Below are 17284 nucleotides of genomic sequence, written 5' to 3'. Positions count from 1 at the left end.
CGACTAAATAGCTTATCGAGCACAGAATTGAAAAGGAGGACTTCAAGGGTTGAGTGTCTCTAGGACTTCCGTCCAACTCCAGGCCTTAGCACTGAGAAGAAGACGTCCACTGAGGTCCTCAACAAATAGTTTTTTAGGACACTTCGTGAATGTGGACGTCCGGATAGCTAACGTACGGAGTACCAGCGTGAATACGAGACCTCACGGTTGATTGTCTCGGTTCTTAGTCCACATCCGGACCTTGATACCGGGGAAGAGGGAGCTCCCTAAACTTTTCAACATATTACGCATTAGAACACTTAAGGCGAGGACGTCCATGTAGCTTATTATATCGTAATCAACTTCGGTTTCTGCTACAAGAAGACAGTCGACTTTCTATTCTTTAAATTATCCGGTGCCAACCGACGCGTGTCCGGTATGAAATTATTCCATTTGCATTTATTCCTGAGAATGATGACTCTTTTGGTTGTTAGTCTGAAATGTGTAGGCATGTTGACTGCTTGTGATATTTGGTTCTACTATTTAAAGCGACACGATCCTTCTTGACGACTGAAGTCTGCTTTCGTTTTCGTTCGTACGGTCACGCGACTCGTAATAATCGTCAACACGAAAGAGCATGATCTAAAGTTGGACCATTTGTTGCGGAGAACAAAGATGGAAATTAGAGAAAGTGACCTGTTGCTGGTATTCTTTGTTTTTTTCTTGTCGCATTCTCGCGGAGGAATTTTTCACCATTTGGCTGAGTAATATGTTGTGACTGTCTTATTTATGTTTTTCTTTTCTTTTATTTCGCTGTTTACTTTGTTTCCTTTCTGTACCGATATTTTCGCGTATTGTTTCCATTACTATAAAGTTTGTCTTTTTGTATTTTGGTTATTCAGAAAAGGTCGGCCTGACCATCGCTGCTGAGTCGTACCGTGTCCCCGATCATCCGAGCTTGGTGGGGAACGTGGATGGCTTGGTGGCGACGATATGGAACGGCGTCGGCGGATTTCCATCCTGTTAAAGTGGGGTTTCGTCGATGTAACGAGGAACGTTGTCGTGACGGGGTGTTATGTGTTGTCCGCTTGCAGTCACGCCGAGTTCAAGCGATGCCTGGTCGAGGTGAAACACATTTTAAACGAGTTTCGGCCAGGACTGAACCTGGGGAACTGTAATTTAGGGGCAGGAGGCACAAGATATCCGATTAATTATTTTCAAAATAGATTTCAGATTTATTTGGCTACAACAGCGCCACCTATGTCCAGGTGTCATTTTTTAATCAGAGAATGTTATTCTTCGTGAAAAACTAATCGTTTTTCATATTTAACAGTTTTCACCATCTGTGATAGTTTTCGAGAAATTTAATTAAATCCGAGGGTACCCCTTGAACACGAATATCAGTGTACCTGTGCTCTACCTGTGCGCCAAGTTTCGTTAAATTTTAAGTGTTACTGTCGTGTCACGTCTACTTGCCGAAGTAATCTGTGTCTGGAGTGGGATCAAAAAGAAGAAGAAGAATTTGTTGAAGAAGATTTGGGGCGTGGCCTTATTTGTGATTTTTCTCGTACCATGTACTCAGATATATACTCGAATAAAAAGCGACTAAGACTCGTCCCACGTTAATTATCCTTCTCCTATTATCTATAGAATAACGGTATTGCAACAGTATACACAATTATTTCCCTTTTTCTTCCTCGAATTTACAATTTATAATTTTCTAATTATTGAAATCTCAGGCTTTTTCCATAAATGATTTCTTCCACGCTTCCACGCTGACATATTCACGCCGCTTTAACGTACGTAAACTTGTCTACTAATTGCCACGTCCGCTTTCTGAAACAGGTATCGACATTTAGCCTGTTGATAGAAGAGAACGAGAACCTGAAAGTGTTGAGGTCGCTGAGGACTCTGCGAGCACTGAGACCACTGAGAGCCATATCCCGATGGCAAGGCATGAGGGTGAGTCCTGTCCGCTAGAATCGTTCGCCAGATACTGGCAAATGGCTTGAAAGCTAGAAGTATTCGCTTCTGTTTCTGCTAGATCGTAGTGAACGCGTTGATGTATGCGATACCCAGTATATTCAACGTGCTCCTCGTCTGTCTCGTGTTCTGGCTGATATTTTCTATTATGGGTGTACAATTTTTCGGCGGCAAGTTTTTCAAATGTATCGATGAGAACGGAGAATTGTTAGATATATCGGTAAGATGAACATTTTCCCATCGGTATCATCCTAAACGAAATGTTACCACACGATGCAGTCAGCCGAGCAATCAGGCGAATCGGCTGATAGCTGAATGTTAATTCCCAGGTTATAAACACGAAGGACGATTGCTTAAGGACGAACTACTCATGGGAGAACAGTAAAATAACGTTCGATCACGTTGGGATCGCTTACCTGGCTCTGTTTCAAGTAGCCACCTTCGAAGGCTGGATGGAAGTGATGCAGGACGCCGTTGACGCTAGAGGCGTTGACCTGCAACCTCAGAGAGAGGCAAACATTTATGCGTATTTCTACTTTGTGATATTCATTGTCTGCGGCTCATTTTTTACACTGAACCTCTTTATCGGAGTTATTATAGACAACTTTAACATGCTGAAGAAAAAGGTAAGCGTTGAACTGTTGGTGGAGCCGGTATGCTTCAGGAATAATTCTTAACACGTTCTGTGCCGCGGTGGAATTTTTATATTTCCAATTATATGGTTGCGTGGGACACCTATCTATCTATCTTATCGTATCGATACTATTCATATTATAAATGTTAATTCATATTATCATAGTTAATGTTACAAACTTACACTGTTGTATATATATACCTGTGACAACTTGAGAAACACACTGTTATCCCTCGTTAATTTGCATGTATAAGAAATAGTTTAGATACATCTTGGTCATTTGTACGTAGATATTACTGAACTTACCTTCGCACTTAACATTTCCTCGAGAAAAATCTCCGCAAGACATACCTGACCTCTTGGGGGAGCCTGGGCGTGGCGTGGAATGTCCGGCACCGCCCACAATGCGATGCAGGACCTCCCACTAGAGTTTCCGCGGTGCTTATAGACGCACACGCGACAGGAGTGGGGGTAGAGGGCGTTCTCTTCTCGCTGAGAGGAGAAACAGAGGACGTTCTCCGCTCCTACGCCACGCCCACATCCAGAGAGGCGTGGTTTACGTCCCCTACATCCCCTTCAAAACACTAAAATCTTCGCTGTCTTAGTGTGTCTTACCGTGTCTTACCGTGTATGCATTAAGGGGGGCCCTGAGAACGAAAACGATGCAATTTTCAGTGCCTCCAGAAAAGTTTGATATTAAGGTGAGTTTCTCCGTTGTTCAGCCTGAAAATAAGTAACATTTGTGATTTTTTTTTATCGTTGGTTTATCTACAATACACATGAATTTTTTTTAATAATATAACGCGGAAAGAATTTGACCTGTAAACTATCGTTTGGAGGCGTGTAAAAGACAGACAAAGTTGCAGAATTCAAACAGATTCTTATCTTAAGTGTGCCTTAAGGTGATGTTTGATAAAACTTGCGTGGTAGATCGTTCTCCAAAAAATACTTAACACGTATTTTTTTTTTTTATCGGCAATCGTCCATATTGAAGGGGTGAAAACAGTCCCTAAAGTTGAGGGTCAATACCATGTTTCTTTAAATATCTTGAACTCCTGAAATAACTAGAGGAGCTAGTTAAATGATAGATAAATTATTAGTTTTTCTAAAAAAAACATACGTGTCAAATATTTTTTTTGAGAATTACCTACCACATAAATTTTATAAAAATCGGCGTGTGACAATCGGATACGTTCTTTTGTAAGTAAGGAGTTTAATGATAATTATTATTATATAATAAAAAGTATTATTATATAATAAAATTTAAACTGCATTCGTAAAGGTACATACAATTTCGTACAATTTAAAAGAGAACGGATTTTTTCGAGCCAACAATGTAGAAACCCTCCTTAAGGTAACGGTGACCCACGAGGCACGGAACGTGTTAATTGCGCGATACGCAAAGCAACATTTCTTCTTTCTTCCCCCATTTCTCCTTGTTTCCAGTACGAAGGTGGAGTGTTAGAAATGTTTTTGACCGAAAGTCAAAAGCACTACTACACTGCCATGAAAAAACTCGGCCGTAAAAAGCCTCAAAAGGTGATAAAGCGTCCGATGAATCAGATACTCGCAATGTTTTACGACCTATCGAATTCGCGCAGGTAAATGTCTTTTTTTCTCAAATAATCTATCTTTCGTTAGAACCGTTAACTTTCTCTGTTCAAATGTTGTTACATTATTTACTAATGATATTATTCGAAAGAACAACTTCGGTCTAGAATTAAAGTTTCGTTTCAATGATAATTACGCACGTTCGTTTTCTCTGATCGCGATCTAATCGATCAACAACTGCGATATTTCCAGATTCGAAATAGCAATTTTCATTTTGATATTTCTCAACATGCTGACTATGGGAATCGAGCATTACGATCAGCCCCATCCGATTTTCTTCGTCCTCGAAGTGTCCAATGCGTTTTTCACCACTGTTTTTGGATTAGAAGCGATCGTCAAGATAATAGGACTCCGTTATCATTATTTCACGGTGCCCTGGAATTTGTTCGACTTCCTCCTAGTGCTGGCTTCAATTCTAGGAATATTAATGGAGGACATTATGGTAGACTTCCCAGTGTCCCCGACGCTCCTGCGAGTAGTGAGAGTGTTCAGAATCGGTAGAATCTTAAGGCTAATCAAAGCTGCTAAAGGTATTCGCAAACTGCTCTTCGCTCTGGTAGTCAGTCTTCCAGCGCTGTTCAACATCGGCGCACTTTTAGCCCTGATTACTTTTATTTACGCCATCATCGGCATGTCGATCTTTGGCCACGTTAGAAAACAAGGCGCGCTTGACGACATGGTGAGCACTTAAAAAATTAATTCAACGTTGATGCTTCTCCTGTCAACGCGTTGAACGTCACGCCGCGATCCGAAACTGAAACGACATTGAACTTTTCATTTACTCTACCCCCAATTCCTACGTGGTAAAGGTTAATCAACATCGTTCGGCTGTTAATATTATCAATATTTAATATTATTCAGCTTTTAATCAAAAAATGATATATTTAATTTCCATCGAATAATAATTAAACTGAATTTTTATGAAAAATAAGGCGCAAATGAGTTTACAAAAATTGAACGTAGCTATTAATTTATTTAGATCTGCAAGTATTATAATATGAACTGTACTTTCAATTTTTGTTTGTATTATTGCTTACTGTATGAATTTTCTAGTTTCTTACATATTCAAATTTCCTATAAATCCATACAAATTCGCAGTCTGATAATAAATTATATAATAGAAGTAGTTATAATTTTAATGGAATATATTATTACAATCGCACAGGATCTGCACTGACGCAAAAAAAAAAAAAAATAATATGCATGCGTGAGTGGAGGCATCCCTGGTATTACTGCAGAGCATGCGTTAGCAACAGCATACTATAGCATAATTTAGCATGATACAGCATAACACGATACATAACGATACAGGACAAAACGACACAATATATAAAGATACAGCATGACGGAATATTCCAGCATAATTGGCTCAATTTCTTCGTACTTCTATTATTCTTCTATTAATTTATCGACCAAGTTCGTCAATTTTACGATCGTTTCAAATAGAACGCAAAGACAAGCGCGCACGCGTGAAGTTTGAAGCGAGGCGCGGTTTAGAGAAAAAGGTTCAGTGACGGTTCCCAGGGGCCAGCTTGCCAGCTTTGCGTCCAACGCGTTGACTCCGCTTTCTAACAACTACGAGACGAGTCGCTAACGATTAGTCGCTAACAATTAGTGACTCGTCTCGTTGAGATTGGACTATATTCAAACACCATATGCTGATCACAACTTTCTCGTACTCTCCATCCCCTTTTCTTTATCCTTAGGTAAATTTTGAGACTTTTGGTAGAAGCATGCAATTACTATTTCGATTAATGACATCAGCTGGTTGGAACGATGTTTTGGAATCGCTGATGGTACAACCGCCGGACTGTGACCCGACCCCCACCTCCCGGCAGTTGAACGGAAATTGCGGATATCCCCTCCTGGCAATAACATATTTTACTTCCTTCATCATAATCAGTTATATGATCGTTATCAACATGTACATCGCCATTATCCTCGAGAACTTTAATCAGGCTCATCAAGAGGAGGAGATCGGTATCGTCGAAGACGATTTAGAAATGTTCTACATACGGTGGTCCAAGTGAGAATTGTTACCTTGTTTACAATCGGTGCTTTCCAATCGTCCGCTACGAAATGATTGTATTATTTACTTTGAAATTAATTCAAACCTCCCGCGTCCTTCGATGCCTCGAAAATTGCGCGTATTACGTATATTACAACTATCTGATACATCGAATAGTAATTTTCATTTCAACATTGAAATTTGCGAAAAACTAATTTTTAAAAATTTCGATTATGTTAAGAAAGAAACCCACGAATCACCGAATATCTGCAGAGATATCGATTCCGTGATAAATTTGTATAGAACGTTATCTGTAGGTAATTTAATTCTCTAGAAAAGAGCTCCCTTACAATTTTCTAAAAACCATTATCTTACGAGTCATTTGCGAAGAACAAAGTTTTAAAAATATCAGACACATACAAGAAACGAATAATTTGTAAGGAGATCGGTTTTATGAAAAATGTGTATTGAACGTTTTGTATAGATAATTTAATTCTCTAAAAAGAATATTGCTTGTGTAATTTTCTAAAAGCCAGTATTTTAGTCATGCGCAACGTTCCACTCTGTGTTAAGTATCGTTAATCAATTGGAAAGCACTCGATAGCGTTACCCTTCTATCTAAATCCAGGAAACCTCTGTCTAACGCAATGAAATTATGATTGGTCCCTAGGTACGACCCACATGCGACACAATTTATAAATTTCTCGCAGTTGAGCGATTTCATAGCAAGCCTAGACCCACCCTTAGGAATATCGAAGCCAAACATGGTGGCGTTGGTTAGCTTCAATCTTCCTATCGCGAAGGGTAATAAGATTCATTGTCTGGACATTCTCCACTCACTTGTCAAGCACGTTCTCGGACACGTCGAGGAGTCCGAGGACTTCCGAAAGTTACAGGAACAGATGGACATTAAGTTTAAGAAACAGTTCCCGACGCGCAAGGAACTCGAGATCGTTTCATCGACGAGGATGTGGAAGCGTCAGGACAAAGCAGCTAGATTGATTCAACGCACTATCAGAGAATATATAACGTAAGTAAACTTTCAACACGATCCAATAGAGGACTCTTTTCGACGCTTCAAATGCTTGTTTCAATGTACCAATTACTTCTGTTCTTTCATATTTAATTAATCCTATACCTTTATATTGAATTTCTTTAGTTTTAATAATGGCAATAAAGTCCAACTAACAAGAGCTTGGCTAATATAATTTGCTGAGATTTCTACATTGAAAACTACATGTTTCAATGTAGAAATTAATTCTCAGCGTTTATATTCAAACATTTATCATTTTGATACATTCACTTACTTTACGTTAGAATTATTTGTCAAATCTTACGTTGAATCTTCCAAGCCCTCGACTTAATCTCTATGAATCCCTACGTTGAATCTACTAGTCTGGAGACTACTAATCTGACTATTACTACTCCGAGGGCTATATTACAAGTCCTCGACCTAATCTCTACGAATCCATATCTAGAATGAATCTATGTACCTAAGTCTCAACCTGATGGTCATTTGAATCTTCCTACATGTTCGAAGTTCGATAGCCAACAAATTTTATTTACCGTGGTTTTTCTAACACATAAGTACGAATCTATACAGCTAGAGGCCCTTAAGTCCCGACCTGATGGCCATCATAAAATATCTACCTGTTTCCCATTGAAAATACAGAGTGATCCTCTCGCTAGTGGACACAACGGACAACCACAACAATAGTCGACCATCGTCGTAGACTTTATGACGGTGACTCCTGCAGCAAAAGCGGCTGTATGGGTGAAAATGTGCGTGTACCGAGCAGAAAAGTCTTCACATTTTCACCCATACAGCCGCTTTTGGTGCAGGAGTCACCGTCACGAAGTCTACGACGATGGTCAACTATTGTTGTGGTTGTCCGTTGTGTCCACTAGCGAGAGGATCACTCTGTACGGGTGAAAATGTGCGTGTACCGAGCAGAAAAGTCCTCGTCGCACACATTTTCACCCATATTTGTCAAATTTTACGTTGATATACGCTTTCGCTGCGGGAGTCACCGTCATAAAGTCTGCAATGGCGGTCAACTATTGCTGCGGTTCTCCATTGTGCCCACTATCGATCACCCTGTATCTTTTCACCAAGCTAACACTGCGAGATTGCCTAAGCGTTTCAGCGTGTACGAACGATTGCTAACGAGATCCGTTGCTTCCAGAGCGAGAAAGGAACGCGAAAGAATGGCCCAGGAAGTGGATTCGCAGACGCAGACGTCGAGTCCTGGGGGCGGAAACGAGGGTAGAGGCGGCGGTGGCTGGAGTGGCAAAGTATCGGCCTTTCTACACGTGCATAGAGGTAGTCGAGCGAGTAGTCGCAAGTCCTCGAGGGCCAGCGACGCCAGTGATTTCAGCGAACTTGGTGCCGCGTCGGCATGGCTTTTTCCAAATTTGCCTTTGCTGTTGCTCCCCGGCGCCACCGGTACTCATGAGGACCTGCTTCCTCCTGCTCTAACCATATCACGCCCCTCGCCGACCACGGAACAACAGTCGTTTGCCGGCTCCGCCGTTGCGAGCCCCACTTCCTCCGATGTACACAACAGGTACGCTCCTTATTTTATACATGGTGTCCCAAAAATGTTGGAGGTCCTTGAAAGGGGTGGTTCGGGAGGTGATTTGAAACAACTTTTTCCTTAGCGAAAATGTTGTCCGAGGCTTCGTTGAGGAGATATTAACGGAAAACACTGACCAATCAGAGCGCGCGGATACCGTTGGAGCGGCCGCGGTAGCGAAGGCTATGTGCTAAGCGGCCGCGTTTGTACGCGAACAAGTGACTCGACGTGCATCGAAGGACATTGACGCTGCCGCCTAGCGCGTAGCCTTCGCTACCGCGGCCGCTCCAACGGTCTACGCGCGCTCTGATTGGTCGGGGTTTTCGCTTAATATCTCCTTAACGAAGCCCCATCCGACATTTTTGCAAAGGAAATTGTTGTTCAGAATCGTCTCAGCTACCCCCCATTTCCGGCTCCTCCCCGACTTTTGGGACACCCTGTATATTCAGACCTGTACCACCTACCAAAAGTCGGCACGGACTTTCCGGGCAACCCAATAGCTCCCATTTTCTTTCCAAAATATTCAAGTATCTTCAGGTATGTTCAACAAAAAGATGTATTTATAGACTCGCGATTCGCAGATCAATCGCAGGGCCGACTCTCGGCAGACAGGACGCGGTTGAGAGTTACCCCGACGAGGAAGTCCCCAGTCTTCCCACAAAGCGCAGATCACTTCCACTGAGCGCCACAACGCTCTCCCTCAATACCTTGCATCGCGACATCAAAGAAGCGTTCAGTAGACGTTGCGGTAGCCTTCGAAAGAAACATCAACCGACGCCCGAACATCAAGCACCGCTGCCAATCGAATCTACCGACGTAAGCATACTCGTCACAGAACCTAGCCCGGAGAATTCAGCGCCGCCGTCGAGGCCTGCGATCCTTAGACGACAATCTACCGCCACAGTCGTTCATGTTGTTGTGCACCGCGAGAGCGAGGAGTACCAAGAGACGCAAACCGACGACACCAGTTGATCTTAAATTGTTGTGCTCGATACATCCTCCGTAACAATTTTAACCAATAGGCCGATAAACTTTCGGGAGCCTTTCGTTATTATCACGTTACAGAGACCTCGTTATCTTTACCGGTTCTTTCTCCTCTACCTCTTTGTTTCAAGGTACTCCCTTGTCGTCACCCAAACGCTCTTACCGTTTTCATTACGCTTCGGAAACTTTGACTAAATTGTACCGTACGATCGCGATGATTTGTTGAATTCGATCCGAATAATGCACCCGTTCCGTTCGAGAAAGTAATATTCTTCGACTCGATTCTAGAAATTAGCGTTATATTCTACTCTTATCATTAGTACGTCTATTGTTCTCGATGAGCTTCGATCATTTTACTACGCGGTAGTTTAGTTTAAAGTTAAATAGATATTGAGATCAAATGTATGACATGAGTACCATGTGTACATGATTGTTACACTGCGGAGCATAACTATACGTAACTATACATATTGTGACTTTGAGTTGGCGTTAAATAGTATAGATTGAACCTGGCAGGATCGTCGAGATTAAATTTGTTTCGTATCAAAATATAACGTAGATTAAGATTATTGTTGAATTACTCGAAGTTTTATTATTCTCTAATTGTACTTGTACGATCGTACACGATACGCGAAGAGTATGACGAAGAGACCAAGGTTTTCCTTGAATCGTCGCTCTTATTTATTGATCAACCCTTTGCACTCGAGAGGTGACTCTCGCCATTAGGTTTCACAGAGCAAATCTACAGTACCCAAAGTTCTTAGGTTCGATTTCTTTGGCGGTGACCTTGTTCTAAAATCTCGATAGCTTAGAACTCACAGCAATAGAATGTTAAGAAGGATCTCGAGTTGCTGGTAGATACAAGAGAAAAAAGGCCTCGAGTGCAAAGGATTGATACAAAACTCCTTAGAACTCACGGCAATAGAATGTTAAGAGCGTCTCTCTAAGAAGCATCTCGAGTTGCTGGCAGATACCAGAGAAAAAAGGCCTCGAGTGCAAAGGATTGATACAAAACTCCTTAGAACTCACGGCAATAGAATGTTAAGAGCATCTCTCTAAGAAGCATCTCGAGTTGCTGGTAGATACCAGAGAAAAAAGGCCTCGAGTGCAAAGGGTTGATACAAAACTCCTTATTTATCGTATCCTCGTACCGTTTACCTTTTTCCATTCCTCCTTAAAAGTCAAAAATGTAGATGCTGCTATGCTCCACAGTGTACTCGCTCGAATATTACTCGAAATTCGCATTCTTACATCATGATTAAGGGTGATTGAATCTTTTTTCCCCCCAAACTATATTGGTACGATTTCCTATGTATTTTTGACGTAATATTTGCTTTCCAGACCCGCTGGTTCGCTACAAAAATGAATAAGTAATAATTACGCAAGGAAAGAATAATACTGCCACGAATCAGAAAATAGCATAGATCTTTAATTTGTAATTGTCTTAAGATGAAGGGTGAAAAGGATAAGGAATACGTGTAAGAGAGAGAGAGAGAGAGGATTAAACACGGAGAAGCGGAAATAGAGTACGAGTTACGCGAAAAATTTTAAACGGGCAATATCATAGCAAAGTTTATCGTTTTTTCTTTACGAAGTTATCGTTTTTTCTTAACATAAGTAGCTAGTATCGCAGTGGATTTCATACAATTCGAATTACTATAAGCGTAGAACACAGATGTATATAAAGTTTGACTTACCACAATTACTCACAAAATTACAATATATCTAATATATAGGGTGTTTACCTACAGGTTGTAATTCAGGGAGTTATTTTACAGGGCCAAACGAGACAAAAGTGACGAATTTTTGGAATTTTAGGTCTTTTGAACGCATAAGGAAGTGACCAAGAGTTTTGTAGGCGAAACAAATTCCAAGAACAATTTTCAGTAATTAATTAAATAATTAAGCCCCCCTTTTTGCTCGGGGACAATCTTCCAGGGACCCTGGTAGTGTTGGATTTTTATTGACCAAAGGCTGGTAGATACGTATAATCTACACATACATTCGTAATACTCGTGAAATAATTGTGGCACAATGCTGACTGTTACTGCACAACTTCCCTACGTATACTTTCAGATTTTAGTGAATTATTTCTCACAATCAGTAACGGCACGAATAAATTGTTATTTTTCTTTAAATATTTCATAATCTCGGTTTTTATAACACATTAAATTTCCAGAAACTTCCTGAATTGCAATTCGTATGTCCCATAAGAAGCGCTATTAAAATTAAAAAATGTTGATAATATTGTTTTTTCGTAAAACTGGTATGGTCAATTTAAATCGAGATAGGCTCGTATAATTTTGATTCAACCAAAGAACAATCAAGTGATGTTTTATTAATATACTCCATTAAATAATTCCAGCAACTACCTTAAATCAAAAATTTGATTAGCGCCGCGAAAATGTTACAAGTGCCTCGTCATTTTATGCGTGTTTCCATTCTCACCTTATTTAAATTTGTACAACCACCTCCTAAAATGCTATCCACCTGTATGTAAACACCCGGTATAATGTGATTAGACGTTCACAGTACAGTGTATCTATGTACAGTTTGTGAAATCGATTGTTCTACACTAATTCAAATGCACGTGAAATATTAGCGGAAACGGCTTTCCTTTATCGGATACATTACCATGGGACGGTTAACGACACGTCGGTCGCGCTAATCAGCGATCGATGCCATGCTCTTTTTCGTCGCGTTATATTTTTACTTCCTTTTTTGAATATAATTACAATTTACCTTTTACTATTAGCACAATGTATATAAAAGAGAGAAGGGGAAAAAAAAAGAGAGAACTTCCGGTTTGCAAAGCCATTCGAGTGGGGGTTACTTTCACGTAATTGAAAATACAATATGTTTTCTCGCGTGTCGATAAGGAAGTTACTGTTTCGAGCTTCTTTACGAATTACCAACCGGGAAACTTAGAACCGGGCGTATCCGGTTAACGAGTGATCGAGATATAAAAATCGCTTCAAATATTTAATCGTGTCGGAAACGACGTCTTGTTTATCGTCTTTTTTTTATACACCTAGTTTAACGTACGGACCGAGTCAGTGTCACTCAGTGCAGCGATGAATGAATGATTGCTACGTCTAAAAGTACTGCGAAACAAACAAAAGATAAAACAAAACAAAACAAAAAAAATGCGTGAATTGCAATCGACATTAAAAGATAATCGGATACTCGCTTACATGCCATCTACGCGCGCATGTATACATGGATGCTCGATGACAATGATTCGTGCCGCCTGAGCGGCATTACGACTAGATATACGCTATCTCTTTTTCGCGACGACGTCAGACAGCGTCGCTGTAACGGCGTGTGATGTAGCAGACTCTGTTTTAGACGAGATCATTTGTTGATACCGTAATCCCTCTTTAACCGTCGCCAAACGGGTTCGTTTTAGGGTTGCGCGGGATCCCGGTCGGGACGGGAATTCCTCCCGGGATCGGGACGGAATCCCGAGAATTTCAGAATCCCGAATAAATTCGGGATTCACGTGAATTTCAGAATCCCGAAACCATCTCGGGATTCCCGAGAATTTCGAGATCCCGTAAATGTTCGGGATTCCCGGGAATTTCGAAATCCCGTACATTCGGATTGCTGAAATTTTTAAGAATAACAACACTTTCGGAAATCCCAGATATTATTCTACAGGGTGTCCCAAAAGTCGGGAAGGAGCCGGAAATGGGGGGTAGCTGAGACGATTCTGAACAACAATTTCCTTTGCAAAAATGTGGGATGGGGCTTCGTTAAGGAGATATTAAGCGAAAACCCCGACCAATCAGAGCGCGCGTAGACCGTTGGAGCGGCCGCGGTAGCGAAGGCTACGCGCTAGGTCGATGCTTCGATGCACGTCGAGTCACTTGTTCGCGTGCAAGCGCGGCCGCCAGCGCGTAGCCTACGCTACCGCGGCCGCTCCAACGGTCTACGCGCGCTCTGATTGGTCGGGGTTTTCGGTTAATATCTCCTTAACGAAGCCCCATCCGACATTTTTGCAAAGGAAATTGTTGTTCAGAATCGTCTCAGCTACCCCCCACTTCCGACTCCTCCCCGAGTTTTGGGACACCCTGTATATCCCGTACATTGTCGGGAATCCCGAACATTCTCGATAATCCCGGATTTTTGCGGAACCTCCTGTATTCTCGGGAGTCCCGAATCAACACGAGAATCCCGCGCACCCCTAGTCGTTCTTTTACGTTGGACGCGTTCGGAGACCCTATCGCTCACTGAGCCGCTTCATGAGCTGGCGAGCTCACGAATTTTCCGCTCTCCGGTAGCAACAGCTGTAAAGAGCGCTCGACGTGGAAGCGAAAAATTGCTGAGCTCGCTGACCCGCTCAGTGCGAGCGTTCATTGAGCGATATCAGGATGCACCCAATAACTGCAGAGAGATCGTTAAGCTCACCTGCTCACCGAGCGTTTTAGTGAGCGGTGCCTGACGAGAAGAGCAAGTAGGAGACATGGAAGGTGAGCGAATACTCGAATTTATTTGCGTTTGGTGACTCACATCCGAAGACGAGATACTCATTAACGATAAAATAAAATTTGTATATTTTTCATTACACCTTCGTGAGAATATCAGATACCAATGAATTGGTGAGCTTTATTCCGACGAAAACGAGTCCGGACCGCGAACTTAACTCGTGTTACTTTTTAAAAACACTTTTCAATTCTGCAAATCGATATGTTACACGGCCGAACACACACACACACACACACATACACACACGAAAACAAACGAGAAACTTTCTTTGAGAATAATTAGGTTGCTCTTATCTCTTACGTATATTGTAATCGTCGTCGTCGATCGATTTTCTTTACGACACGCGTACGATTTTCCAAAAAAGAAAAACAAGAAAAAAAAAAAGAATTAAAAGCGTGTAATCATTGTTCCAACGCGTATACAATAAGGTATAATTTTTTTAGCAGCCTTCCGAGGAGCACGGATCTTCGGCAGTGAAAATGTCCGAGATTTGTAGGAATAACTTTTAAGAATAAAGTGTATATATGATTCTATATTACAGTGTATTTATATGTATAAAAGGAACGTATTCCGAGGAGCTTTTTCGCGCAGTTGAAATCGACGGAATTATTTAGAATCGTCGATATGTACAATATTAAATACTTCCGTTGTTTTACTACCGCGAACGAGTTTTTCCGAACATATTTTTGTCTCGAGCCGGACAATAGATAAATAAGCTTTTCCTCGAGGTCACCGTTCTCTAGATTTCAATGTTACGGCCGTGTTTTTTAGCGAAGCCGAGCAACCTTAACGCGTTGACCTACGAACGACCTCTAGCACTTATTGCAGTAAGTTTTAATAAATAATTATTATGTATTTCTGCTATATAATTCAGAAATGGTGTTCGAGACGATAACCACCCATTTTAATACATTATTTAAGGCGAGAAGTCGAACTGCTTAAATAGCCACGCGAAATGTACACCTAAATCTCCAATTTACGCGGACAATTCGCATTATTTAGTCTGATATTTGATTTGTTTATTTCAACTCGAAACGAAATACGAAATACAAATGTATCGTTTATTATTATGGAAGAAATAATACATAGACAATAAATCTGTGATTATATAAGAATGGACTGCTAGTTACTGATTTCTATTAAAATGGACTGCGGCGCGGACGTTTTGCGCGAACCGAATGAAAATCGGTGTCTTTGGTTGAACATTGCGTCTTATGCGACATTTATAATCGAGAAAACGATGAAAATAATTTAGTTTGCAGCGGTGTGTAAATCTTACTTCACTTTTCGTATTTCCTACCATTTGAGATGTTTTAGGACGTTTAGTCTTTAGGACAAAAATGGGGGGACTAGCAGTCCGTATTTATATAGTTAACGCAATAAATATTACAGTGGTCCTTATATCAATGATTTTTAAAATCTATTGCACCCCCTAAATACCTTGCAAATACATACAAAAATTCCTGCAAAATTAAAGCTCCTAATCACCTTTTGTTCGTGTATCTCCGGTGAAAGTTGATGTAAACGATTCGAAATTTGACGGAGTTGTTATTTATAATAACAGGAAGAAGCTCTAAATATTTCCAATTTTTATCTTAATTATTTCCTAATAACATCAAACACAGTTGATAGCTACTTTCTCTGCTTAAAATATTCTCGTAATATTATTTTAAATGTTTTAAATGCGAATTTATTTATCGTTTCTTTTTTTTTTTTATAAAAGTTGCATAAACAAAAGTTCTCTTCAAGGTAATTCCCAAAATTTAGTATAATCAATTCTTGAAATAACAACTGAAGAATTTATGGTACATACTCTTGCAACAATAATTGAAGACTTCTTGGTATATTCTAAATTCGTTCAATAATTCCTTCTATCTTCGTATTAAAGTTATTAATTACTTCGAGAGAACCTTTTTATAAAGGGTTCTCTTTGCAACAACAGCGATGATCAGTCGAAATCATGCGCTAACTGTAATTACGAAAGTCGAGGATGTATGTACATTGGCTTTGTGTTTCTGTAGCGAAAGCATGACGACGTCTAGCGCACTTATTTTTGTTTATTTTTAAAATGTAAACAAAAAATATCGCGTAAAGCGGGGTATGTATACGTTTAGGTGTACGTTCAGAAGATTAATTCTAGGATATCGTCTTAGAGACGATGCTTCTATTGCACGTCACCGTAATATAGAATCATATTTCGGTTTTCCTCTGCAACAAATATTTTCAAAGATAAAGAGAACCGCTGTCTAGATACTCCGAATTCGAATTTCGTCATTTTACTGTCAAACGTTGAATACAGTTAGCACGTTTTTATAAACTGTGTTTACAAAACAGGTGACAATCTTCTATACCGTACTCGTACGACTAGTTAATATTAAACGAAAACGCGTGCAATTGGTATATAAGTAGTTGAGATTTGTTTCTTCGTCAGTTACGATATCGCCGTAAGAAGAATGTACAATCTTGTTTAAACGAACGCGTACGACGCGGAAATGTAGAAAAACGGTGGCCTTGGTAAATAAAATTTTAATTATCATATTCTCCAGCTCGAAACGAACAATATGTTCCCAAGAGACTTTCATATCGAGAGAATATGAGAACGCTTTCTGAAATAAAACAGATACATATTTGTACCGGAATATATCAATTTTATCCAGCTCCTTTCTTCCCCGATTCCTTCGATTTTTCTTGATCCAATTGATAAACAAGTCAAGGGACACGGAACGTTTAGTTAAGGGTGGTACACCAGCACCCGAATTTTCAAGCTTTTTCAAGAATTTTTATTGAACCGATAACTAGATTTTATTTACACTGAAGTACATTCATGTATTCTGTAAGTATTCAATTAGAAAATTAATTCTTATTTTTCACATTTTTACAAAAATAGCTCGGCGAACGATTTAGTAGAGCGTCTTATGGTTTCCATCAGTTTTTCATTGTTCTCTTCGGTTCTCTTCATTTATAATATTAGCTTGTCCAGAAAGTTCGTGCCAACTTTCAAGAAAACATCAAAGACACATT

The 17284-nt window shown here is 40.3% G+C and overlaps 1 protein-coding gene across 5 annotated transcripts in view; it reads left to right on the top strand.

Annotated features, from left to right (window-relative positions):
- The window catches only part of LOC128877048 (sodium channel protein 60E), a 27633-nt gene extending 16603 nt beyond the window's left edge, over nucleotides 1–11030 (top strand). Inside the window, exons 13-21 of one of the 5 annotated variants that reach the window (XM_054123993.1) lie at nucleotides 1825–1941; nucleotides 2024–2182; nucleotides 2292–2588; nucleotides 4043–4197; nucleotides 4400–4886; nucleotides 5914–6233; nucleotides 6886–7245; nucleotides 8402–8782; nucleotides 9358–11030. In XM_054123993.1, coding sequence (XP_053979968.1) covers nucleotides 1825–1941; nucleotides 2024–2182; nucleotides 2292–2588; nucleotides 4043–4197; nucleotides 4400–4886; nucleotides 5914–6233; nucleotides 6886–7245; nucleotides 8402–8782; nucleotides 9358–9763 — 2682 coding nt within the window. In that variant the 3' untranslated portion in view covers nucleotides 9764–11030. Of the gene's footprint in view, nucleotides 1–881; nucleotides 1751–1824; nucleotides 1942–2023; nucleotides 2183–2291; nucleotides 2589–4042; nucleotides 4198–4399; nucleotides 4887–5913; nucleotides 6234–6885; nucleotides 7246–8401; nucleotides 8783–9357 lie in introns of those variants that run through there. The other 4 variants (XM_054123994.1, XM_054123995.1, XM_054123996.1 and 1 more) reach the window with 4 other exon arrangements.
- Nucleotides 11031–17284: the final 6254 nt, after the last annotated feature.

Source organism: Hylaeus volcanicus, chromosome 5 (genome assembly GCF_026283585.1).
Source record: "Hylaeus volcanicus isolate JK05 chromosome 5, UHH_iyHylVolc1.0_haploid, whole genome shotgun sequence".
Taxonomy (NCBI): domain Eukaryota; kingdom Metazoa; phylum Arthropoda; class Insecta; order Hymenoptera; family Colletidae; genus Hylaeus; species Hylaeus volcanicus.
The sequence above is the reverse complement of the archived record's forward strand: the minus strand, read 5'-3'. Positions and strand labels throughout refer to the sequence as shown.